This window comes from Schistocerca piceifrons, chromosome 9 (genome assembly GCF_021461385.2).
Source record: "Schistocerca piceifrons isolate TAMUIC-IGC-003096 chromosome 9, iqSchPice1.1, whole genome shotgun sequence".
NCBI classification, from domain to species: domain Eukaryota; kingdom Metazoa; phylum Arthropoda; class Insecta; order Orthoptera; family Acrididae; genus Schistocerca; species Schistocerca piceifrons.
This window is the reverse complement of record NC_060146.1, coordinates 130,044,142-130,072,118: the sequence shown is the minus strand read 5'-3', so window position 1 is coordinate 130,072,118 and position 27,977 is coordinate 130,044,142. Positions and strand designations below refer to the sequence as shown.

Genomic DNA, 27,977 nt, shown 5'->3' with positions numbered 1-27,977 from the left:
TTACTTTCATCGTAGCTTTATTCATCATATGAGCATATTCAGTAATCAAAAATATACCAATAAACCTGAGAGCTGTGGCACATAGAAAAATTGTATCTTGAGCAATTGTAAGCATACAGTGATGATATGTCACTGTAGCAAAAAAATATTATAGGAATCACTCATATTACAAATTTAAGCAAGAAATATAGACACTGCTCTTGAACTGATACCAGGCAGTATCAGATAACAAAATTTGTAATATATGGAGGAATGGCTCAGTACTTTGAAATGTTTTTCCTCTTTGGAGAATTATCTTTGTTTTTTAATTAACAGTACAGTGACCTGTGGCAGTTAACCACCACAATATTAATGCTTGTTGTATGCACTTAAAGGTAAAATCCTTTTTGCTGGCACTAAGGCACAGCAAGAGAGGGAAAATTACTCATTCTAGCAAACAAATGCAGAGCAAGACAGGAATCTCTTCACTGGAAGTATGGTGTAGGCTGAGGTATAAGGACAGCAAAAAACACTGCAAAACACAAATTCATAAGAAGCCCAGTTTTACAATTTACAGCAGGGCGTAAGCAATTAATATATAACAGGCTCGTCAAGCTTAACATTTTTATTGTTAATTGCAGAGATATACTATTCATTCCACTTCCCAGTTACATTAGATACGGTTGTACTTCTTCCAAACGATGCGAGCCGGCAGCCCGGTAACTGTTACAGATAGTATCAACGGTGTGCTCTCAGTAGTCCTCATCCAGATCATCATCCTGTTGCTGCTGTTGCATTGTCGCCAATTGCACAGCAGCTTGGAAATGTTGCCATTGTGCCTGTTCGGCTGCTACCTGTTCTTCACGTGCCTGTCAAAGGAAAGTTAGACTATTACTAAAGGACAAACAGAGTTAAGCATTTTCTGCAAAAATGGTTATTGTTTGGGTTAACAGACTCTTAGAACACACACTGGGCAGCTTCAAATAGCATAAATTTATTCATTCACTCACCCACAAATTTCCGTAATTAGGGGTACTCCATTCCCAAAGGCATTTTATAATTACTGCCAGCCTCCCGGAGAGGAATCTGTGCAGTCCTCCTGACTGCACCTAAGTGACATCGTTGTTCGAAGTGTCTGCACATTATGTATCTGAGGCAGGATGTGGGAACCAGACCAATTTTTAAAATGCCAAAAGCCTAATCCATACTGACCAGCACACTTGCCCCTTTCCTTAATTCTTACAAGCTGAGCACAGTTACACACTATGTGCCTGCATGCCGATGCAGCTCTCTTTCTCTGACAATACTCTTCAAACACTATTACTGAGACAACATTTACTCAGAGTATGTTTGCGCAATTGCACATTTCACATGAACTAATGACACTACAATTTTGATGCTTTTTTAAAAAAATAAATGTTTAATGTGAAACGCTTTTTTTTACACTCATCTCCTTTGAATAGGACGACTCACTTATTGTGACACTTTAAGAAAAAATTATGTATATGGAATTTAGTTTGCAGAGTCCGCTAGTGTTGAAGCCCAGTTGCATGTGACAAAAGCTGTAAAGGGTAAAAGTGCACTTCTGGTGTTCATGGCTGATGTTGGCAACAACTCACTTGTTAAACAATAGACAATGAATATAAAAACTCTTGAGTCAGTTGTCAGGAGACAGACAGAATGCTCAGTCATAATTTCCTATGGCTCATAAGTAAAGTTAACTAGTCTTTTGTTCTATCTAGTTAGAGTTTAACCACATTTTTGGAATTTACATCAAAATCAAAAATAATATAGAAAAACACAAATGTGCATCTCTGACTATACTACATGTCAATCTATTACAGCAATCTTATTTTTGTATGGAGATTGAGATTCATAAGCTTTGCCAACTTGCAAGCAAATTAGCACATTCAAACCTTCCCTAGGCCTTGGCTTACGCTAGAGATAAGTTTCAGCTCACCTATTCTCCTTCCACTCACATTTGTTGCCACATTCCAGTCTAATTCTCAGGCTTTGCTACTAACCATTGTGTCAGGACATCTATCTTTTACGAGTCACCAAAGAAATATGAAAATTAGTAGCCAATCTTAAAACTTATAATAACCACATCACTGAAAGTTATTCTGGAGCTCTCCATATCGAAAACGAATATAATCAATTCCCATCTTCTTAAAAAAACGTAATTCTCACTGGGTATCATATTTATCACCAGATTGGCCATGACCAACATCGACAAATTACCAACATCAGCATGCAGTGCAAGGGCCTTTGACACCATCAGTGCACTGTAGCCACTGTGAAATTTTTACAAATTGGTATTTCTTTATACTGCTCATAACATAGCAGAAATTTGCTGCCCAATAACACTTATCAATAGTGTCAATAGGCTTTTCACTAACTACACTTTTGTTCTTTCTGTTCATCTTCTTCCTCCTCCTCCTCCTCCTCCTCCAGGGTGCATAGTTTAATCCCACCCTGCTCACTATCATGCCACTATTGACTTTTCAAAATTAATATTTTTCTTTGGACAGTCCATCACCTTAACTGTCAGTCCTCTCTCCTTCTCACTATCTATAAATTTAACAACACTTGCAGAAAGCAGTGGTGGCTGCTGACAAAAACATCACTTTTCAAGTTCTGAATACTGGGAACTACTCTGAACTGAAAAGTGGCTTATCAGCTTCTTTAAGAGACTGAAAATTTACTAATGAAAAGTTCAGATATTTTCTTACCTTTGCAAAAAGTTCCTGCTGTTGCCGCAACAGTTCCTCCTCCGGTATGCCGAGGTGCTCCAGGCGAGTGCTCTGACGCCGCCTCTTAGCTGCAACAGCCTTGCAGTCTTTCAGAACCTCCTCCGCTTCTGCCCTGTAGTCGCCAAACCCCAGTCGATCCAGTGCTGAAAATGGTCGAAGTGCAAAACTATGAAGTCACGTATGGCAAGCTTTGTACTCACCAACTAAATTGTCCAATATTTCTATAGGCGTTTTTCTCCACTATTTGGTTACCATGAGAAGTAGAAGGGTATTGCAGAAGAAGATAAACTGCATATAGAAATTTGTTGATTTCGCCCTTTCTGAAGTTTAAGTCTAACAATAAATCAAACATTAACTGCAGGCACAAAGCTAGATTCCATTTTCCTCATTTACAAAAGACGTCCAATGCTGTACTGCTTCTACATTCTTGTATGGAGTGTGGGAAGAATGACTGACTGACTGCCTCTGTGTATGTGTAGTAATTATTCTAATCTTATCTTCACAGTCCCTATGTGATCGATATGCAGGGGGTTGTACTGTATTCCTAGAATCATTATTTAAAGCTGGTTCTTGAAACTTTGTTAATAGACTTTCTCAGGATAGTTCATGTCTACATCTGTCTTCAGGAGTCTGCAGTTCCTCCAGTATCTCTGTGCACTCTCCCATGGATTAAACAAACCTGTGACTATACAAGCTGCTCTTCTCTATATACGTCCAAAACCCTGTAGTCCTAGACCTGGAACCGCGCGCTGCAGAAGTTGAGTCCCCGCCAGACGTCATGGACATCAAAGACCCCTAGAGGTCTCTGCACCATTGCACTGTAAGCTGTGGTGGCGCGCGCATCCTGGCCCGCATTTAGTGTGAGGGCGCCACAGTGGAACAAGTGGTTCCAGCGGCCAATAGCGGCAGCCCCGATAGAGTATTTAAGGGCCTGCCTCTCGCTCAGCCAGCGTGTCTAATCGTTGCGTCAGTCTTCACACATCATCTCGACAACTGACAGCACGTTTATAGTTCTCTGCTTTCATTACTAGTCGACGTCTTGGATTCGTTTGGTTGTCTCTGTCACTCCATTGCTTCTTGCGTGTTGTTGTCGTACGGTCTCTCTCCATCGTTGTTTTGTGGCCGTCCTTTCCATTCGTTTGTTCGCAGGCCGCTCTCCGTTTGGTCCCGCCACGTTTTCTCAGCCACCCCGCGACCGGAACGGTAGCGGTTACAACACTATCTGGTATGGGTCCCCCTCACTTGAGTAGTATTCTAGAACCGGTTGCACGAGTGACTTGCAAGCAGTCTCTAGTCTTCTTTCCAGATTGATTGCATTCTACCAATAAACTGAAGTCTACCACCTGCTTTACCCACAACTAAATCTATGTGATCATTCCATTTCATATCCCTACAAAGTGTCACACCCAAGTATTTGTACGAGTTGGTCAATTCCAGCAGTGACTCAGTGATATTACAGTCACATTGGTTTTTCATCTTGTGAAGTGCACATTTTGCATTTTTGAACATCCAAAGGAAGTTGCCAATCTTTGCACCACTTCGAAATTTTATCAAGATCTGACTGAATACTTATGCAGCTTCTTTCAGTTATTACTTAATTATGAATAACTGCACCATCTGCAGAAAGCCTGATTTTATTGTTAATATTCTCTGGAAGATCATTAATGTACAACATGAACAGCAAGGGTTCCAACACACTTCCCTAAGGCACACCCACAGTTACTTCTAGATGTGACGATGACTCTCCATCCAAGATAACATGCTGCATCCTCCCTGCCAAAAAGTCCTCAATCCAGTCACAAATTACAGTTGAGATTCCATATGATCATACTCACAATAAGTGAAGATGTGGTACTGAGTCAAATGCTTTTCAGAACTCAAGAAATATTGTACCTACGTGAGTGCCTTGATCCAAAGCTTTCAGTATGTGATGTGAAGAAAGTGCAAGTTAGGTTTCACATAATCGATGTTTTTGATTGGCATTGAGCAGGTAGTTCTGTTCAAGATAACTCGTTATGTTTGAGCTCAGAATATGTTCTAAGAATCTACAACAAATCAATGTCAAGGATCTTTGACAGCAGTTTTGTGGATCACTTCTTCTACTCTTCTTGTAGGGCAGTGTGACCTCTGCCTTTTTCCAATAACTGGGCACAGGCTTTTGTTTGAGGAATTGACAATAGATTATAGCTACAAGAAGGGCTAACTCATCCGGAAATTCTGTATAGAACCTGACAGATTCCATATGACCCTGGAGTTTTGCTCAATTTTAATGATTTCAGCTGTTTCTCAACACCACTGACGCTAATACTTATGTTATTCATCTCTTCAGTGGTACAAGGATTAAATTGGGGCAATTCTCCTGAAGAAACACTTAAAAATGGAGTTACCAATTTCAGCTTTTGCTTTGCTACCCTCCATTCCCATCTCATACACTTGGGACTGTACACTAACTTTGGTGCCACTAACAGCCTTCACATACGACCAGAGTTTCTTTGGGTTCTGTGAAACATAACTTGACAATATTCTGCTATGGTAGACATTGAAGGCATCACACATTGCTCTCTTGACAGCCAAATGCTTTTCATTCAGGATTTCTCTATCTATAGCCCTACACTTTGTTTTACACCTATTAAGCAATAATCTCTGTTTGTTTATAAGATTTTTTACAGTGACTGTATACCATGGAGGTTTCTTCCCATTATGAAATGTTCTACTGGATACATATCTATGCAGTGTGTGGTCAACTATTCTTTTAAATTTGAGCCCTACATGCTCCTGCCTTTTGCTGAAAGTTTCGAGTTCCTCATAGAGCTACCAGTTTGGATGTGGACATTCTGAAAGAGGTCAGGTCTATTTGCTGCCATTAGATCCAATACCTTTCCACCATGAGTGGGGTTCCTAAACTATCTGTACTAGGTACTTTTCAGAGATGGTATTTGGTAAAGTTTCGAAGGGTGTCTTATCACACTCACTTCTAACTAAACTGTAATTTTCCCAGTTAATTGTTGGACGATTAAAGTCTCCACTGATGATTACAGTATCACTCATTTTGTGCTCACCCTTGATACGAAGTCTTGCCCAAACAATCTCACACAACTTCAATTTCTACCACGATGGATCTGAGTTTTTTGTCTACTGAAACAAATACATCACCTCCAGTTCCCATTTGGCTGTCCTTTCGCCTCTTTTCCTCAAAAATCTCACTGCTATCAATTTCAGGTTTCAACCAGGTTTCTGTACCTAGTATTATGTGAGCTTCACTGCTTCTCACGAACACTTCAAACTCTGACATTTTGTTGTGAATGCTATGGCAATACCATTATTGTTTTAATAGTTGCATCTTTGAAAGGGATTTCTTTCGATCTTACACTGATACTTACGGGTTTGCTACAGCTATCATTATGTGGATTGGATGGATAGTCGCTCAATCTAAAAAAACGTTGTGTGTACCCCACGCACAGTCAGGGGTTGGGTTGTTTGGGGGAAGAGACCAAACAGCGAGCTCATCGGTCTCGTCGGATTAGGGAAGGAAGTCGGCTGTGCCTACGCACAGTCAGCTACCTGAGTTGCAGCCTCTGATGTGTAGTGCACAACTGACCCATTTAGGGGGACTCTACAGTTCTCAAACCTATGGTGCAAGTCCAGGAGGTCGAGTCTAGCTTGTCACAGAACTTTTGAAGTCTCTGATTGAGTCCTTCCACTCAACTCAGAACCAAAGAGCCACAATCAGTTCTGGGGACAATGATGCAAACTGTGAACTTCATTGAAACTCCATGTGGAAAGCTGGTATTCTCAACTTTCTCTGCCAGTTGCTGGAATGATCCAAGAATGACCTCAGAGCCCAGATGATGGGCATCATTTGGGTCAACGTGTACTACAATATGCAGTTGGTTGCATCTTGTTCCCTCAAGGGCTGCTGGAATAGCCTCTTTAACATGTTGAATGAGACCCCCAAGCATACACACTGAGTGCACCTGGTGTCCTTTCCTGTCCCTGGCTGCCATTTTCCACCATTATCCATATGTTTGAACTGCCAAATGATGAATAACTCCTACAAGTTTGTGTTTGCCTCCTCCTGACACTGGACAAAACAGGTTAAGCGAGTTTCACTGCCTCAGCTTCAGTTTCAGGGAAAGACATTGTTGGCAGCTGACAGAGATTTGAAGATACAGAGTATCTTTGCAAATATGCAATTGGCTCGAGGAATATTTGAAGGAATCCAGTACGTTATATTGGGTGGCACCATTTTCCATAGACCTTTTTAAGTTCACAGTAACACATTTGTTACTGACAGCCACTCATATCTTTGCAGACAAGCTGTATGCTGAAAAACAACATAAAAATATGCAAGAAATGTAAAGTAAACTAGGATAAAACAGTAATCACATCTTCTTTTAAAGATTTAATTAATGATGTTGATTTTCACATTTCAGAAGAAATAAATCCTCTAAAGACAGCAGTATATAATTGAAATTAGCTTGGGGAATTAAATAAACACAAGTGATTGCATCAAAGTTGACACACAATCCCATATTGTTTCACTCAGACAGAGTAATAAGGCCTCTAACATACTCACTATACATAAAGAATTTATCAGATAGAATCCGCAGCAGCATCCGATTCTGTGATATCACCCAACAATCGCGGTGCCACACCTTGGTCAGCACATTAGTGATGAGTCACTGCAATCTGCAATAACGAAGGGTGGAGGCCACAGACAACAGGCCCCTCTCACAGCACAGCAGCACTTTCACATTGATGTTAGTAAAGAGTCGAGCATGGAAGCACTTTGCCCAATTCATGACCTCAGCTGAAGTAGTCAACATCATCAAGTAGAACTAAAGAGTTACTAAAGTCTCAGATAGACATGTACTTTTGTAAATTTTGAACTCTGTACTTCAAGATCAGTTTGTTAACTAGTGCATCAAGTGATGCATGAATAGTCGATGACAGTTGTAAATTATCAAGCACTTCAGTGGCAAGAGATTGTATCAAGTTAAGTAATTCTTTTTATTCATTCATGTAATAAAGTGAACTAATATTGCATATGTTCAATCTCCCAGAGCAATCAAAGAACCACAGTTATGACCGGACAATTGTAGTTTCATATAATCACAAAAAGATCATTCGCTGACAGTGCAATTGTGTACAGAAAGTGTTATCATTGGATGATAAAATTTCCATTTGGTGAAAGAATGTAAAGCACTCCATACAGCTGTCTTTAAATATAGTTCTACACTGATGTGACAAAAGTCACATATCTCCTAATATTGTGTCGGACTTCCTTTTGCCGAGTGTCGTGTAACTTGACATGACAAGGGCTCAAGTCGTGGGAAGTCCCCTGCAGAAATATTGAGCCGTGCTGCCTTTATAGCTGACCATAATTGTGAAAGTGTTGCCAGTGCAGGAGTTTCTGCACAAACTGACTGCTTGAATCTGTCCTATAAATGTCTGATGGGTTTCATGTTGGGCAATCTGGATGGCCAAATCATTCACTCAAATTGTCCAGAATGCAAACTGTGGCTCAGTGACATGGTACGCTGTCATCCATTTGTCGTCCATAAGAATTCCGTTGTTGTTTGGGAACATGAAGTACACGAATGGTGCAACTGGTTCCCAAGTAGCCAAACCTTTTCCAGTCAATGATTGTTTCAGCTGGACCAGAAGACCCAGTCCATTCCATGTAAACACAGCCCACACCACTATGGAACCACCGCCACAACCTTACACAGTGCCTTGTTGACAATTTGGGTCCGTAGCTTCGTGGGGTCTGTGCTACACTAACCCTACCGTCAGCTCTTACCGACTGAAATTAAGGCTCATTCGACCTGGCTGGTTTTCCAGTCATCTAGGGTACAACCAATAAGGCCACGAGACTAGGAAAGGCACTGCAAGTGATGTCGTGCTGCTATCAAAGGCACTTGCATCAGTTGTCTGCTGCTGTAGTCCATTAATGTCAAATTTCACTGTACTGTCCTAACGGATACGTTAGTTGTACCACCCACCACTTCTTTATGCAGTTACTTCACAGTGTGTTGATTGTCTGTCAGCACTGACAATCAACAAAAATGCTACTCCTTTGAATTGTTAAATAAAGGCCATTGGCCACTGCATTATCCACAGTGAGACGTAACACCAGAAATTTGGTATTCTTGGCATACTTCTGACGCTGTTGATCTGAGAATATTTAATTCCCTAACAATTTCTGAAATGTGCTAGCTCCAACAACCATTCTGCATCCAACGTCTGTTAATTCCTGTCATGGGGCCATAATCATGATTGACACTTTTTCACATGAATCACCTGAGTACAAATGACAGCTCTGTCAATACACTGCCCTTTTATACCTCGTGTACGCGACACTACTGCCATCTGTGTACCTATCCCCTGACTTCTGTCACCTCAGGGTATGCAACATAATGCCCAAAACAAAGAAAAAGAACCATACAGTATTAGTGGTGAAAATCTTGAGCAGGTCACATTGTATAAGTATTTAGGCGTAATGCTAAAAAGCAACGTGAAATGAGAAGACCACGTAAAATCACTATTGGGATGGCAAATGGGAAACAAATTTTGACAAAATGGTTTTGGAAAAGTAAAGGAAATGTCCTACAAGACATTAGAGCAGCTAGTTCTAGAGTTTTGATCCTGTGTTTGGGAGTCCTTATCAAGTAGGCATGACAACAGACATCACGCAAATTCAAAGAAACAAGGACTGTACCAGACTTGCATAGTCTGCATGGAAGTTCAAGATTAATGCTCAGCAAATTTAAATGAGCAACTGTGGAAGAAAGATAAGCAACTTCCACAAAACAGTGCGAGGTAAATTTAGAGAACCAATATTTGAAGGAGACTGAGCAAGCATATGCTGCCACCACCGTGTCTCTTGTGTAGGGATGATGAGAATAAGAGAAGTTGGGGCATGTACAGAGAAATATCAACAATAATTTTCCTCTCATTCAGTTTGCAAATGCAACAAGACAGAAAAATCAGTAATACTGACATGATGTACTTTCCACCATGCGCAGTACAGTGGGTTGTGAAATATATGACCTATGTAGATGTGACTTGCTACTGTTACTGAGGATTAATTTGCCTGAAATTGAAGTAAACTATTTGGGTTTGTGCAGTAAAGATGACCCCAATCCAAAAGTTGGAGTGAACACTAATGTATTTTGCCAGTCATGGTCCTGTTTGAGGTAGTATTCCCCTGCCTTCATTACTTCTGCAGCAGATTATGCAATCAGTTATGAGGGGAAATGTAGTTTAACTCAGGATTTTGCACAAACACAGAGCACTGCCACAAATGGAAGATGTGGGAATGTCAGAAAAAGATCCTAAAACCAACCAAGGAGCAAATCCCAAACTTCTCGATTTGTATTCTGGCACTTCTGCATCAAGCCTATTGGTAAATACTGCTGTTTGATACCAAAATATTATGGCCATAGCTGCCAAAAATATGTAAGGGGATATACATAATGCAGAAAAGGGAACTCAATATGTAAAATACAAGGTATACATCAGTTCATACAAATTGTATACACACAAAAAATTCATTCCTTGTCTTCCAATATCTTTGAAAGAGGACCAGATAAATATCTGAAAATGACACACTTAATAGACCTTTATGATATCAAATTGCAGCATAAATTTCAACTGAGATCCAATTGGAAGTTATAAAAAAAAAAATAATAAAAAATAAATTTACAAATACAAGTAAAAAACACACTTCTTTAAATCTGAAATATCTGGCCTAATGGAATAAAGTATATCAATTATAATTTAAAAATATGAAAAAAAATCATGAAATTAGAGTATCAAGTGCTTATTTGTTGAAACAATCCTCTTAGAAGGTTTCAGCAGGCTAGCAGACAGCACCTGCGAGTCTGTATAGGCTCGCAGACAAGCCTGTACAAGTCTTGTGTTGTCCTCCCCCTTCCACCAATCTGTTCACTCTGACTCAGTTAACAATGAGCTCTTTAAGTGTGCAGTTTAACAACTGAGTCTCAGTGTTCTATTGGTGCTCTTATTAATCAAACTTGGCATAAATGTGTATGGACTGTTTCCCAAAGACATTACAGTGAAGGAAGTTTTATTTATTTTTTATTTATGAGTTCGCTCAGAGAGGTTAACTCAACTTGCAAGTATCATAAAATTAAGTACTTAAAGAAAATTTATCACCTGTTTGATCAGTCTTGCTTGGGCTCTTAAGAAACATAAGAAGCCTATGACAAAAGGTCTGAGAGGAATAACATTTCATCATTATTCTAAGATATTTGACATTAACAAAGAAAGGGATCATGATAATCCAGATAAAGAAACTATAAAAAAAAGTGGATTTAGCTTGTGAAATCCTATCTTTCTAGTAAAATGAGAAAACCAAGAGAAGAAGAAAAAAAAAAAGACTTTTTGCACTGAATGCAAAAACTGAGAAAGTCGTAACTAAAAAGTTGGAAGTTTCATTTCAAAACAAAAGTTGCACTAGACCAGATTGAAGTTCTAATAATTCTCTGGCCGAGTATGATGGTTTGATAGACAAGCTAAAAACTAAGTGCTGTATCTGAAACGAAGAATTTAATGTTAAGATTATCAGTTTACTACCAAATTCTTGGAGTCAAGCAAAAGTTAATGGTGAATTTAATGTGCCAGAACGTTTGGTTCAATTAACAGGGCAGTTAGTAAAAGAACAGGGAATTTTACTTGCATTACAAAAGAAAAATGTATTTAATTTCTTAGATGAAAACACAATTGAAAAAGTTATTAGGTTTTATGAAGATAACAACAACAGTTGTTCGATGTCTGCCAAAGAAGACTGTTTCCGTGAAAGAAAATGGTACTAAGGTTCAGAAGACAAAAAAAGGTTAATACTGCATAATTTAAATGAACTATTTACTGAATTCAAAAAAGAAAATCCTGGCATTAAAATTTGAACATGAAAATGTTGCGAGTTGAGACCGAAATGGTGTATTGTGGCAGGGGCGTCTGGCATCCATAATGTTTGCATTTGTTTATATCACCAGGATGCGAAGTTGTTGATAGATGGGGCCAATCTTAGAGTTGACTATAAACACCTTTTGGAAAGTCTGGTTTTCAATACTGACAATTACAATTGTATGATTATTGGAAAATGTCAAGACAGTTTAGGCAAACAAGCTGCACTCAACATGTTGGAAGAATGAGAAGACAATGATTCAATGCCTAATGACACAGAATACAAACATCGGATGACTCAAGAATAATGGAAGTGGTGACAATTACAAAATCAGAAGAAGAGTTTTTTTTTAAGTGTTGATAGCTAACCTCCAAAACCTAAAATTTATCATTTTATTTCCAAAGGTCATGGTAAATTTCTAGGGGGGTGGGGAATATGAATCTTGGCAGTTGATGAATGCTTAGGTCTAGCTGAATTTTCTGAAAAACTACTCCTTTGTTGTTCAAGATGAAGTACAAGGGCACCACTTGGTAAACAAACAGGCCACAGTTTATCCATTTGTGTTCTATTACAAAAATGATCACACACACACATCATGGTGCACAATGTGGCGATCCGATGGCAGGGTGCGGGTATGGTGAATGCCCGGTGAACATCATCTGCCAGTGTGTGTAGTGCCAACAGTAAAATATGGTGCGGTGGTATTACAGTGTGGTCATGTGTTTCATGGAGGGGGCTTGCACCCCTTGTTTTGCATGGCACTATCACAGCACAGGCCTACTTTAATGATTTAAGCACCTTCTTGCTTCCCACTGTCGAAGAGCAATTCGGAGATGGTGATTGCATCTTTCAACATGATTGAGCACCTGTTCATAATGCACGGCCTGGGGCGGAGTGGTTACATGATAAGAACATCCCTGTAATGGACTGGTCTGCACAGATTCCTGACCTGAATCCTACAGAACACCTTTGGGATGTTTCTGAACACCGACTTCATGCCAGATCTCACCGACCGACATCAACACCACTCCTCAGTGCAGCACTCATTGAAGAATGAGCTGCCATTCCCCAAGGAATCTTCCAGCACCAGATTGAATGTGTGCCTGTGAGAGTGGAAGCTGTAATCAAAGCTAAGTGTGAGCCAACACCATACTGAATTCCAGCATTATCGATGGAGGGTGTCATGAACTTGTACATCATTTTCAGCCAGGTGTCCTGATACTTTTGATCACATAGTGTATGTTTAAATTTTGGAACCAATGCACTATATCCATTAGTCCACATACTGTATATATTAAGAAATGTATTTGTTACTCATATTGGTAATTTTTTTTGTAACTTCCGATTGAATCTAAAAATTGAAATTTATACTGAAGTTTGAAATCAAAGGTCTATTAAGTGTGTAATTTTCAGATTTTTATCTGGTCCCCTAACGAAGATACTGCAGGCCAAAGTACAAAAAATTTAAAAAATATTCTTTTTAAAAAAATAGAGTATCTTTTTTTAAGTGTAAGCTTCTCACCACTGATACTCTATAACTGTGTTATAACAAGTAATTATACTGTGTAGTGTAATAGCACAAAAAATATTTAGGCTAAGAATTTACTCTTTATTTGTAAAAACACTGTTCAAAAACAGTTGTTTTTTAATTTGTGACCAATAACTTTTACCCATTAAAAATATTAATGAATACATTCACTAGGTGGTAATGGTTTTCATATATTGTTCAATGTGTACTGAACGAAATACTTCTAGTTTGAAAGGTCTGGGGCAACCATTACCAAGTAATTTAAAAAACCGCAGATGCTTGTAAATGCTAAAGCACCCTAGCAGCTTAAAACAAAAATGGCTGCCGTTTCTAAATTTTTTTTTTAAAAATATTTTTGTGTCTACTGAGTATGAGGAATGCACCCAGTAAATATCAATTTTTCTGAGATAGTCAAGCAACCAGTGCTGGATCACTTGGTACGGATTGCTCCACACACGTAAAAATACACAATACCATTCTAGTTTTCAAAACGTAATGGAGCTTCAGTGAGTGAAGTTAGGGAAGATTAGAAAGGAAGAGTAGGTCATTATAGCCACAGAATGACAGCACAATACAGGTTTTGCACTGTCTTCACAGACAGTTTAGATTAAACTTTAAATACTATATAGTTTTCGCAACCCCCCCTGAATATCTCTTAAACACTAAAGCAAAATGCAGTATAACTCCACTTTTACAATCCCCTTAACTAATGTTTTCCTGCCGTTTACAAGATTTTCTTTATTGCTCCCAACAAATATGCTATGTCCACAATGTTAACTCGCACCCAATTTTGCATCAACAATTTATGGAAAATATTCATGGAGAAAAAACTGTTGTAAAACGATGCTCGCATGATGTTGACCATCAAGCAGTGATTACAAACATTGCATTGTTACGTTTCTTGGCACCAGGTGCTCTACACAGCATATTTGAACCTGTAAATGGGTAAAAGTGAACAATTTGTGCCACATTGCCAAGCTCTACTCAGCCTGGTGGCTGATTGGAGTAATTACGTTTCAACTAAAGATATCACGAGCAATCACAACTATTTCCAAAACTGTCCCTACTTTGTATGCTTAGTTTTATGATTGTTTTAATAGTCATGACACCTCTGTTGAACCATATTTAACATATTTCATCATTTGGCCACTTCTAGCACTAGTTAACACTTTCACTCTCTTTCCATTGCTTAAATGTTTTAGGTTTATTAGCAGTTATTTGTCATGGCTGGACAGACTGAGTCAATTTTACAATGGCATAACCACACTGAAATTAATAAAAAATGGAATTTCACCTACGATACTGAAGTGCGCACTATAGAACATATTTAAGGACTAGATTACAATATACATTACAATAATAACATAATCATGTAGTAAAGCAGCAGTTCTCATTGGCAGCAAGTTGCAGTTCAGGTAGACACTGTTCTATCACCAGACAAGCATTTGTCTATATTGTACAAAGATTTTTCTTTTAGTGTGCACAAAATTTTACTCCTAAATTGTTTGATTGGAAATGGCTGATTATCCTTAGGTAGAGCATTACATAATTTTAGGGACACCATTAGCAATTTGTTGGCGAAGAGTTCTCGGGCTTCCAGCTGGGTGGCGGGGTCTTCCAACTGCGACGTTTCAACGAGTGACATACTCATCATGTTCTGGCAAAGTGCCGAGACTTTGCGGATTCCGGTCTTTTTATACCTGCGGTGTGCCCCCCACCATCTGGCCGCGGGAGGCTGGGTCCAGAGGAGCCAGCGGGCGGGGTGCTCCCGGCTCGGCACAGCACCCTGGTGTTTTCGAAATCAATTGGGATAGCGTCATTAAAGAATCAATAGAAATACGGGTCCACGAGAATCTTGTGAACAGGGACGAAGGCTATCAACTGAGCGCGGCCTGAAATCCAGCATTAGCCGCAATACGCCAGGAATGCACCAAGAACCGTCCAGCTCACGAGACGCGATCAGAATGCTCTGACGGAGACACGAACGGCGCACCCGCTTCCCCCTCCACCCCGTCCGCCAGCTCCTCTGGACACGAACGGCACACCCGCTTCCCCCTCCACCCCGCCCGCCGGCTCCTCTGGACCAGGTGGTGGGGGGCACACCGCAGGTATAAAGAGACCGGCATCCGCAAAGTCTCGGCACTTCGCCAGAAGGTGATGAGTATGTCACTCGTCGAAACGTCGCAGTTTGAAGACACCGCCACCCGGCTGGAAGCCCGAGAACACTTCGCCAGCTGTATACGGCGGGAAAGCATACTTTCACATTAGCAATTTGTTTTGCATCTTAGTTAAACATCATCTTGGTCCGTCTATACTGTCTTTATAGTGAGTTCTGTGTAGATAAACTTCATTTCTATTTCTGTAAGTTTTATGATCTGTCTTTGTATGAACAAGGCAGTTGAAAATATATTGGCTGAAAAACAGCCAGAACTCTTAATATGGAAAAAACTGATTTGCAATGGTCAGTATTTTTGCTCGAGGTAATGATCCTCATAGCTTTTTAAAAAACCCACACTCTTACAGCCTGCAGAATGGGCCCACAGTAACAGCCTGTAGCTGATGTGACTGTGGAACATTGCATAGTATACTGTTAATAGCTACTGGCGTGGTATAACACTTTTTAGTTTCCTCAAGAGGTATGGGACTTGTTAGAGTTTGGAACATACATGTTTAGTGTGCTGTTGCCAGGTTAACTTCGTATCAATGAAAAAACCCAGAAGCTTAACAGCTGCTATGTGACCCAGTGCTCCAGTAACACTTAGGATGCATATAATCCTCCGCGTTTTGTCTTCATTAATTTTCATTTTGTTCATGATGAACCTGACTTTGGCTTCACCAAATAGGACTCCTACTTGATGAACGGCTTGAAGTACATTTTCCCCCTCTTGAGAACAAAGTTGTGTCATGTGCAAACTGCAAGGTGTGCCCCTTGGAGCCTACGTCATTAATGAAAATTAAGAACAGGGCCTATTACCGATCCCTATGGCACACCATGTTTTAACTTCTTTTCACCTGATTCGGCTTCTTACACTGATACAATCTGTCGTCTGTTATTTAGGAAGGGAGTTTGTAGAACAGCTTCCCCAATACCATTTGATTTCAGCTTCCTGAGCAGGGCCTTACGTGGGATCCAATCAAATGCCTTACTAAGGTCACAGAGCACCAGTGTTATAGACCCCCTGTCTTCAAAACCCTGACATATATCTAACTAAGTCAAATTCTGATGTTGTTGTTAACTTGCGCTTCCGAAAAATGTTATTTCTTTCAAAATAAGTTAACAGGTGATCTTTCATTATGGACTCCTTCACCATATATACTATAAATATAGGCCTGTATCTTGACACTTCATGTAGATTACCTTCTTTATTAACTAGTATTGCGTGTGCTCCTTTCAAGAAGCCTGAAAATTCCCTGGCATGTAGGCATTTATTTATTATTACTGACAGTGGTTGACCAATCTCGCAGACTATGGTTTTTAAAATGGTACAGGACATACCATAAGTAAGCATAGGACATACCGTAAATATCAGGGCTCCCTGAGTGTTTTTGGTCTTCTATCATTTTTATTGTGTTTTTGGATACACACTCTTCCACACTACCATCCTGCATTTATTTTTAAATTTCACAGCAATTGCTGAATCTGTTCCAAAGTCAGGAATTTCACCTATTGTGCTTTCTTCTATGTCTATAAAATATTCATTAAATTCATCTGGACTGCATGAATTTTCTTCTTGCTCTATGTTAATTAATCAGATACCATGCTGCCTTGCAAGGATTGTGAGCTCCAATAAATCTGGTGCCAATTACATATTTTTTCATGCTCAGCAAAATGTGTTACGAGAATTTATTTCTGTTGTCAAGTGCAGTATTTACGCAAACAAAAAACATAAGTGATAGTTTCCGTGTGGGCAGTTTTCTATATAAATGAGGCAGCACAGTACCTGATAACCTCAAAAGTACTACAGTGCAAGAGACACAGAACAACACATACTCCAACACCACACAGAATACTTATGTCAATATATGCACTTGACAACAAGAAAAACTTCTCGAAATATGTCGTGCTTATAAAAACACGAAAAAATACATAAACGGTGCAGTGTTTAATTTTTTAAATAATGAATGGTAGCTGTAGGCTTTCCAAAAACAGAGATTATGGACTATGAAACTGAGTCAAATGTTTCTACTTCCCAGACAGTTATCAGTTCAGCAAGTCCCTGCTAAGTATTTTGATGCCTATTATGTACACCTATCACACACAGTGCGTGAAAAAGGGTATCCTATACATAACTTTTATAGCTTAAAATGTTATTTCCCACATTTTACACTTTTTTTAAAGTATTTTGAGAGGTATAAAAGGGGGTTTCCACTGTAGCTTGCTAAGCAAATGTCTTGTGATGTTAGCAATCTCACCTTGTAACACGTGCTCAGCATTGATGGTCTTCTTTTGTCGCTGATTACATATTTCGTTTGCTTCAGATGACAACAGGTGTATAAACTCACGGCAGCAATGTAAGATCAGTTCCCGGACCTCGTTTGCCACACGGACATTGGGCAGTATTTCCTTGATGATTTTATTGACGGATGCTCGAGGCAAGGTCAGCTCATCATCCTCTGCCGAACCGAGTACTGATCCACAGGAGGCCATTTGTCACACTGAAACAGGGTTAAAGATACTTAGTCACACCTTTGTGACATCTCCGTTAACAAAACAAACAGTTAGTGTTAAATAACTCATGAAATTACACAACAAAGCAGATATAAAGGGTGTTTCATAATCAATGTCATAAATGCACTCAGCCGAAAGTACACAATTCTAGAGGAAAAAAGTCTGTAAACATGAGTTCTAAAATGCATACCATCAGAACTACGAGCACCTTCTTTCAGAAGAAGAGACATGTTTCACAGTAGTGAATATGAAGATGTGTTCACAGTTATTAAGGTATGCATTTTAGAGCTCATGTTTACTATGACTCTCTTGCTTCCAGTATCTTGTGTTTTCAACTGTATGCATTTACTCCATTAATTATGATACACACTGTTTTCGTAATGTAAAACTGTGAATAGAATGCTATGAGACCACAAAATCCTCTAGACAGGACATGCTGACTGCACAATGTATGTGTTCTGCACTGCAAAAACCACACGATGGGAGCATATTGTATATGGAATTAATGTGTTACTAAATGAGTGCACGAAATGCAATGAAATAATTTATCTATTTCCCACCCTTTTTTAAAATTTGAGTTGTGTACCATTTAAGTAACAGATCCATATATATTTTTTCTTATTTTAGTATTCCTATGTGTTTCAATTTATGAAGTATTACATGTTACTTATCATACAAGTTTGTAGGTGAGCCACTAATAATCTGCCCGATGGTATCTTTGTGATACAGAAAAGATCCTATCTTTGATGCAGTCTAATGGCAGAACCATCTTCACTGTTGCTTTTAGTAAGTGTGAGCAACAATTCTTACTTGGACGTACCGAGTCACTTTTGGCATTTTTCAAAATTGTTTATATAGTCTACACTTAACTATCAAACTGTTGCACAGAACAAGGTGAGTAGCACACAAAATGCAGAATGCTGAACTACCTTCTATGTACTTGCAAAGAATGTCTGTCCAGTACAAACACGCCTAAAGCACGAATGACGTTACTGTCTGGTTCTGGGAACACTCAACATCTAGGTTATTAGCTCCCATAAATCAATGACAAGTGAGGTTGGAAAATAACATAAGCCTTCATTTAAATTCATTAAAACAACACTAACAGTCATGCTACAAAATAATTTTCAACTGTGATTTTTATCCAACAACAAGACACAGGTCTCAAATACTTAGGCTGGTTGACCACTAATAAAAGTAAAACTGGAGGAGCCAGCAACTGTAGAAAGTATTAAAAGCCTATAGATTCATGTGTAGTGTATCAAACAAACACATACACTAACTCAGACAGCATCACCAAAAAATACAGGGTTCTTGATTAATGAAAGGTAAATATTTTAAAAGTAAAGTAAAAGTGTACTGAATGATTATAGTTTAAATAATGTTGGACTGAGAGTGTAAACATATGAGTAGCGATCAAGAATCTAAGAACTTACGATTTTCCAATGCATAGCATCAAGAATACTGAAACGAATTCTTTACAGACGAATGGAAAAACCTGTAGAAGCCAACTTTGGGCAAGATCAGTTTGGATTTCGTAGAAATGTTGGAACATGTGAGGAAATAGTGACCCTACGACTTATCTTATAAGATAGATTAAGGAAAGACAAACCTACGTTTCTAGCATTTGTAGAATCGGAGAAAGCTTTTGACGATGTTGACAGGAATATTCTCTTTCAAATTCTGAAGGTGGCAGGGGCCAAATACAGGGAGTGAAAACCTATTTACAATTTGTACAGAAAACAGATGGCAGTTACAAGAGTCGAAGGGCATGAAAGGGAAGCGGTGGTTGGGAAGGGAGCGAGACAGGGTTGTAGCCTATCCCTGATGTTATTCAATCTGTATATTGAACAAGTAGTGAAGGAAACAAACAAAAAAAATTGGAGTAGGGATTAAAATCCATGGAGAAGAAATAAAAACTTTGAAGTTTGCCGATGACACTGTAATTCTGTCAGAGACAGCGAAAGACCTGGAAGAGCAGTTGGACAGAATGGACAGTGTCTTGAGAGGAGGATATAAGATGAATATCTCAAATGTAAAACGAGGATAATGGAATATAGTCGAATTAAATCAGGTGATGCGGAGGGAATTAGATTACGAAATTAGTAGTAGATGAGTTTTGCTATTTAGGGAGCAAAATAACTGATGATTGTCAAAGTAGAGAGGATATAAAATGCAGACTGGCAATTGCAAGAAAAGTGTTTCTGAAGAAGAGAAATTTATTGACATCGAGCATAGATTTAAGTGTCAGGAAGTCTTTTCTGAAAGTAGTTGTACGGACTGTAGAAAGTAAAACATGGATGATAAATAGTTTGGACAAGAAGAGAATAGAAACTTCTGAAATTTGGTGCTACAAAAGAATGCTCAAGATTGGATGGGTGGATCACATAACTAATGAGGAGGTACTGAACAGAACCGGGGAGAAGAGGAATTTGTGGCACAACTTAGACTAGAAGAGGGGATCGGTTGGTAGGACATGTTCTGAGGCATCAAGAGATCACCAAGTTAGTATTGGAGGGAAGCATGGAGGGTACAAATTGTAGAGGGATACCAAGATATGTATTTGTTTGTTTTGTTTTAGGGCACAAAAAAATGGGGTCATACGTGCCCAAGTCAAAACTAAAGAAGATGAGCACAGATAGGAGTTAAACAACTAAACGTCAGTCCCAATGGACAGAATAGGAGACAGCTAAAAACAGGCACACGGGAAAAAAAAAACAATACAGAAATGGAGGTCCAAAACTAAAAATTAAATGGCCTTTGCCATATAGCTTCAGCAGATAAAAAGTGAAACGCGGTCGACAGCTTGCGCGTCATTCGCTAAAACAGCTGATAAATCAGATGGCAAACCCAAGCTGGAACATAAAAAAAGGGGCGTTGCAGCAGGAAGTGGCAGACAGTAAAAAGTTGGGTGCAATGTGTAAAAAGTGGTGGGGTAGCACCACTTAGCAAATGACAATGGGTAAAAAGGCAGTGCTCAATATGCAGCTGAGTTAAAATAATCTCCTCCCAGTGGGAGGACCGAGAGGAGGTTGTCAAAGGTGCTGGGAGCTGCTTAATAAGCCGAAGCTTGTTCCAGTGAAAGGAGGACCACTGGAGATGCCAAAGGGACACTACCACTTGACAGACGGCAATGCAGAGATCATCAGAGGGAACACAGGTACTTGTGGGGTTAAGGTACGAGGATGGCAGCAACATCAGCAGACACTGGCTCCATGAAGAGTGAGCAAGTGACAGTTTTCCTGGACCCGCTGCACTAAGGGATGAGCAGTGTACAGCGCACATAGACTTTGGAGGGCACTAAATGAGTCTGAGCAGAGGACACAATTGGAAAGGCTGTGTCGCCAGATGTATTCTGTGGAATCATCACAGAAGGCGGCATAGGATGGGTGGCCATGCATGGCAGACAAACGGCATGCATACCTGCTTTGGAGAAAGTCACAGCAGTAGGACAGTGGTAGTTCAGCAGCTTCAGCATACAGATTCTCAACCAGGCTGGTGTAAAAGGCGCCTGCGGCCGAACAGATGCCATGATGGTGCATAGTGTTGGGCAGTTTAAGAGGGATGGGTGCATAGATGCGTAAACAAAGCACCCATAGCCTAGTTTCGAACAGACAAGGGATCAGTACAAATGAAGGAGAGTGGTTCAATTGGCACCCCAGGAAGTACCATTGAGGACACATAGGAGATTGAGGGATCACAAACAGCAGGCTGTCAGGTAAGACACATGGGAGGACCAAGAGAGCTTCCTATCAAGCATGAGCCCCAGAAATTTCGTGGCTTCAACGAACGGAAGGGCAACAGACCCAAGATGTAGAGATGGTGGGAGAAACCATTTGTGCTGCCAGAAATTGATAAAGATGGTTTTGTCAGGGGAAAAGCAAAAGCCATTGTCGATGCTCCAGGAGTAAAGATGATCAAGACAGCGCTGAAGATGCCACTCAGGTCTATGAGACAGGTCTGTGGAGAACTGTAATAGATGTCAAAATAGTCTACAAAAAGAGAGCCAGAGACACCTAGTGGGAGACAGGCAATTATAGGGTTAATAGCGATAGCAAAGAGGACGATGATCAGCACGGAACCCTGAGGCACACCATTTTCCTAGATAAAGGTGTCTGACAAGGCAAAAACTACACGTGCCGTGGAAACTCGGTCTTTTAAAACTGCCCAAAGAAAACAGGGCAGGCACCCACGGAAGCACCATGTGTAAAGAGTACAGAGGATACCAATTCTCCAGCAGGTGTCTTAGGCCGTCTCCAAACCGAAAAACACAGCCCCAGTCTGGGATTTCTGCAGAAAACCATTCACGACATGGGTGGACAAAGTAACAAGATGGTCAACAGCAGAATGCTACACTCTAAATCCGCACTGTGCATTCATCAGTAAATTGCGAGACTCAAGCCACCACACCAGCTGGGCATGAATCGTATGTTCTGTCACCTTGCAAACGCAACTGGTAAGAAAGGTGGGGCGGTAGCTAGAAGGAAGATTTTTGTCCTTACCGGGCTTAGGTATGGGTATGATGTTAAGCAGAAAGTGCTTGCTCGCAAGAGAAAGGTGCTGCAACATCTGAATGAGGATGGTGTCTGGTCCTGGGGTGGAGGATCGGGATGAACTGAGAGCATGATCTAGCTCCCTCATAGTAAAAAGGGCACTGTAGCACTCACAATTCGGAGAAGAGAGGGGTAACGCCCTCGCCTCCTCCACTCGTTTGGTGGAGGAAGGTAGGGTAATTGTGGGAAGAGCTCAAAACTTCCGCAAAATGGCAGCCCAAGGTGTTGGAGACAGCAATAGGGTCCATGATGACATCATCAGTGACTGTCAGGCTGGAAATTGGGGAATGAATCTTGGTTCCAGAGAGCTGTCGGAGGTTGGCAAACACGACAGAGCAATGCGTGGAACTGTTAAACAAACTAGTGAATGAAATCCAGCTAGCTCTTTAGCTATACTGAAGAATGCGACAACACTTTGCACGCATCTGTTTATAATGAATGTGGTTTGCCAGTGTAGGGTGGTGGATAAAAACATGGAGAGCACGTCTACGTGCGTGAATTGTGTCACAACATGCCTCAGTCCACTAAGGGACCGGGACATAACGTGGCAGAGAGGAAGTGCGAGGAATGGAACATTCTGCAGCAGTAAGGTTAATGTTTTGTGAGATATTCAACCTGGTCATCACAACTGGGGAAATCTTTTTCTTCGAAGGTTGCAGGGGAGGAGTAAAGCTGCCAGTCAGCACCAGAAAGCTGCCATTTTGTGTATGCAGATGGGCTAGGGGGTCAGCAAACGGATAGCACACGGGAAATGGTCGCTCGAGTAGGTATCAGAAAGAATGAGCCACTCAAGACGGTGGGCAAGCTGGGCAGTGCAGAAGGATCGGTCCAAATGGGAAGAGGTGTGTGAGGAGTCAGAAAAGGAAGTGGGTGCTCCAGTGTTAAGGCAGAAGAGATTAAGGTGGTTAAGAAGGTCAGCCAGGAGGGCACCTCTGTGACAGGTTCTGGGAGAGCCCCAAAGGGGATGATGTGCATTAAAGTCATCGAGTAACAAAAAGGGGGAGGTAGCTGCCCAGTTAGTTGAAGGAAGTCTGCCAGGTGACAGCAAATGAGAGGGACATATATAGTACAGAGGGAAAAAGTCAGGTGGGGAAGGAAAGAAAAGGCAAACTGCCACAGCTTGACGATTGGTAGTCAGCGAGATGGGTTAACTATGCATGTCAACCTGTACGAGCAGCATAACACCTCCATGAGAGGAAATGCCAACCCCAGGGGAAAGGTCAAAACAAATCAGTAAGAAATGTGAAAGCTCAAAACGGTAATGAGGGTGCAATTTCGTTTCCTGAAGGCAGAGTACAAGGGGATGCTGTGATGTTAAAAGCAGCCGTAATTCCTCTTAGTGGGACCAAAGGCCACAAACATTTCATTGGAGGAGAATCATGATGAAGATACGTGGGTATCACCTTGGCGGCTGGCAGGTGACAGCTGGGTAAGAGACACTAAAGCATCAGCTTGCTTGGGCGGTCGGTCTGTAGAGTCAAATGCCGAAAACGGTTGTTGGTGCGCAGCGGTGACACGGAGGCTGGCCGAGCAAAGGTATCATGTGCCAACACCATCGAAGAGGATCGTTGAGGTGGCGAAGAAAAAGACCGTTTGCCTTTGGAGGACTTTTTCGAGCCTTTCTGGGTGTTGTTTGGCTGCATGGACAGAGGATGTCTTCATAGGAGTACTCCTTCTGTACTTTCCGACCAACCGGTTGTGTAGCTGGTGGTTTCGCCCCTTGAGGGGAGTGATCGACGGCTTGTTGCACAGCTGGACGGTGGGACGGCAATGCTACCTTGACACTGGGCAGCTTCATGGCCTCAGAGCTGAATTGGAGGTTGCAAGTCTGCGTGGCTATGTCCTTCATGGATCAAGGGGTAACAAGAACAGAACTGTAGGCACCAGACGCAAGAACACGGGGTTTGTGACTACCCACTAACTTGGGAGCAACTGAATAAGGCACATTTTCCTTTACCCAGATCTGTTAAACAGCCCTGAGAGGAGGCAGCATGGCTGCCATTACAGTTGATACAGTGGGGAGGAGGAGAAGGACAATTGCGAGGAGGAGGAGGAGGACAATCGCCCTCATGCACATCTCTACCACAGGTGACAAGTGGCTGGGTGTCAACAAGACGTTCTAGTGTGGTTAAAACAATTACACTGGAAGCAGCGCAGCGGGTTTGAAATGTATGGCCGGACGCTGATAATTTCATAGCCTGCTTTGAGCTTGGACACAAGCACCACTCTGTCATAGGTGAAAAAGGAGAGTGTAGGTGGGCAATAAGGAGGAATGTACCTTTATCATTACACGGTGAATCATTAGCCTCGTTGGGTTTACATTTTGTAGAAGTTGAGTGGGAAGATGATTGACTCATCGCAGAGGAAATCCCCCACGATTGCCAGTGTCTCTGATTGCACACTCCTTACAACTGGAGGCCCCCTTCATAAGAGGGCGCACCCGCCTTAGGTTATTTGTCACACCTCAGGTCACACATCCTGAACACCTGACGGAGGGGCCAACCGGCAATTTGGAAAGGTTACAGCTTAGACAATCACCCCTCCCTGGGCCTGGCCTGTACCAGGGGGTATGCGCGAACCCTACCTGTCCGACATGGGGCTGGGAATTACACGTTACCCAATCAGCTGTTACGTGTCAGGCATGTGGGCCAGCCTTCAGGAGCCCACAGGGAGGAAGAAGAAAGAAAAGAGGATCCTCAAACGCTGAAGCACAGGAACAAGAGGAGAAGGGAAACAAAGAAAGGAAAAGGGAGTGAAAAACAAAGGTGAGATTGTTCGCACATCAGCAACAGAATGCAGAACATTCCCAAGAATACCCCAGACATATTCCCCAAAGAAGGGGAAAAAGAATAGCAAGAGGATAGACACGCAGCACAGAAGGGAAAAATTGCTGCGAAGAATGGGGCTCCATGGTAGCCAAGTACGAACCCCCCCTAAGAGTGGCGAGTCAAAGGGGGAGGGGGACCAAGAGATGAATACACAAAGCAGATTCAAAACGATGCTGTGTGCTGCAGTTACTTGGAGATGAAGAAGCTTGCACAGAATAGAGTAGCATGCAGAGCTGATCAAACCAGTCTCTGGACTGAAAACCACAACATAACAGCGTCAAGCGTAAGAGGACGAGAGAGAAGGGGGGGTGGTGATGATGCTGTGTTTGTGGGGCGTCAACAGTGCCCATACGAAGTCCCAATTTTTACACAGTCCAATCCAGCCACTGTCACAAATGATGATGATGGTGGTGAGAGGATGAGGACAACACAAACACCCAGCGCCTGGGCAGAGAAAATCCAAACCTGGCCTGGAACCGAACCCAGAATCCCATGATCCAGAGGCACCAACGCTAGCCACTAGACCATGAGCTGAAGGCGAGGGAAAGGTGGGGGGGGGGGGGGGGGGAGGATGGGTATCAAACATCTAACAAAAACTGTTACTCTTTTGAATCTTGCTATTAGTGTGTCATCCACACAGTAGAGAGTGACAACATACTGCCAAATTATGTAAAAGTTAACAACTCATAACCAAACTGTCATCTTCAATACACAATACACAAAAGATCAGACAGTGACCACAACCAAGGTTCTGGGGCGGGGGTCCAATATGTAACTTTGGCTCCAAATTACATTCTGCTTGTGTACGCAGTAAATAGTGACAAGAGATAATATTATATCAATAATTATCAAAGCAGACAATGATCTCACAAAAATATTTATTTTAATGATTGCAAAAGTTAATCCTTTTACTGTTAACAAATGTTTATAATGTAAGATAACAATTCAAACACTTATCTCTTGAGCAGAAAGTAAGTATGACTGCTGCTAATGAAAAACTAAGCACAGATTTCATGTAAAGATTTTAAAATCAAACACATTAGATGAAGGGCCTCTTTAACAAATATGTCTTGGAGAAATATCTACTACAGAAAAACTTTTGAGCAAAGTAGTTAATAACACTACCTTCAAATACAGAAACAAATTCATATCTTACAGTTAAACTGATGGATTCTGACAGAGTTATTTCAGCAGGAGCAATACAAATAACCGAGTTACACAAAACTGAATTCAGTGTGTCCAAAGTCTGGTTTCAGGGTTCTCGGGTGTGCTTAAATGATGGATAACAAATTTGGAAGAACTGATGGCAAAAAGAGGGAATTTATGGCGAAAATATCATTGAAATTTATAATTTGTACCAGAAGGCAACCATTTCTTTCAGAATCTATGATTTAACTGATTTGGTAACATAATACCAGATAAGAAAGAAGATTTGGTTCAGCATCCTATTGACAACAAGGTAATCACAGGCTACAAATTCAGACTGAACAAAGATGGCAAAGGAAATCAACACTATCTTTTTCCGACATCACAATTCAGTCATTTGCCTTTAATAATACAGAGAACTCATAGAAAACACAAATCCCTATGGATGATTGAAGATTTCAATGTGGCTCCATCCTAACAACATTGCCAGCTCACTTTATTAAATCCTGGTATTTGAAGAGTTTTGGAAAACTATTCATCTCTTCAAGATACACAAGAAAAAGAAAACCGATTGTGGAAAAAAAAAAGGGCTAGTAAACAGAGTGGAATGAAGGGGGTGAGAGGCATTTGAAGTTCAAATTTTTTTTTCTCAATCTGATTGATGAAATACAAAAGCGATTATTCTTAATGCACAAAGTACATTTGTACCTCATTTAAGAAGCGACTGTAAAAACAGTTCATCTCATCTCAATGCTGCGGTATTTCAGGCTCATTCCATATAATTGCACTGTAGAACTGTTGGCGCTATGATAAGCAAACAACTCTTGATCTGATTTTTAATTGGAAAACCGTGGTTCTCTGGTAGCTGAAACAGACGGCAATAGCACACACACACACACACACACACACACACACACACACTCTCACTCACTCACTCTTCTCTTAAACGCCCAGGATAATTTCCTATATGAACAGCAAATAATCTACGGGCTACTCCTGTTACCTGGTCTCGTGAAATTACTTGTACTAGCTGTTTGCTATAGAGATGGTGTAAAATATTGACTCATGTCGTAAATACCAAAACTTATTTATCTGCCTAACTGTCAAGCAAATAAAGAAAAAAGTACAACAACACAACATCGAGAATCACATTTAACTTATGCATGTTAAAATCGTTGTGAGTGTTAAAAACATGGGTCGTGTACCATCCACTTCTTGTAAGTACGCACAAAAAGTTGAGAACTCAAACAAAATAAATAAATCGCAGAAAGAAAATTTTTTAGGAAACCCTTTGAGCAACACTGCTGACATAAGAGAGAAAGTATTATAAATGTCCAATAAAAGCTTCGTTTATATGTCTGAAACAGTAAATATTTGTAAGAAAACATTACCTGTTGTTCCACTCTTCTCTAATATTACGTCACAAACACTAACACACTAACGTCTAACAGCTTGATTTGCTACAGTCTTTTATTTAAAATGTGTTAACTATCTATGATCATAGTGCTTTAATGTTGCGCATTGAGCTTCGGCCAAAGAGAACACTATGCACTGTACCAAAGATACGATGTATTTTGCGTTTACTTTCT

The 27,977-nt window shown here is 40.7% G+C and overlaps 1 protein-coding gene across 1 annotated transcript; it reads right to left on the bottom strand.

The window, feature by feature from the left end:
• On the bottom strand, positions 1 to 27,936 carry LOC124716934 (protein Dr1). Its single transcript, XM_047243512.1, has 4 exons — positions 27,780 to 27,936; positions 17,606 to 17,848; positions 2,712 to 2,875; positions 1 to 848 (listed from the first exon to the last, which is right to left on the bottom strand). Exons 2-4 carry the CDS (start codon positions 17,838 to 17,840, stop codon positions 732 to 734), a joined length of 516 nt encoding a protein of 171 aa, XP_047099468.1. The 5' UTR covers positions 17,841 to 17,848; positions 27,780 to 27,936; the 3' UTR covers positions 1 to 731.
• Positions 27,937 to 27,977: the final 41 nt, after the last annotated feature.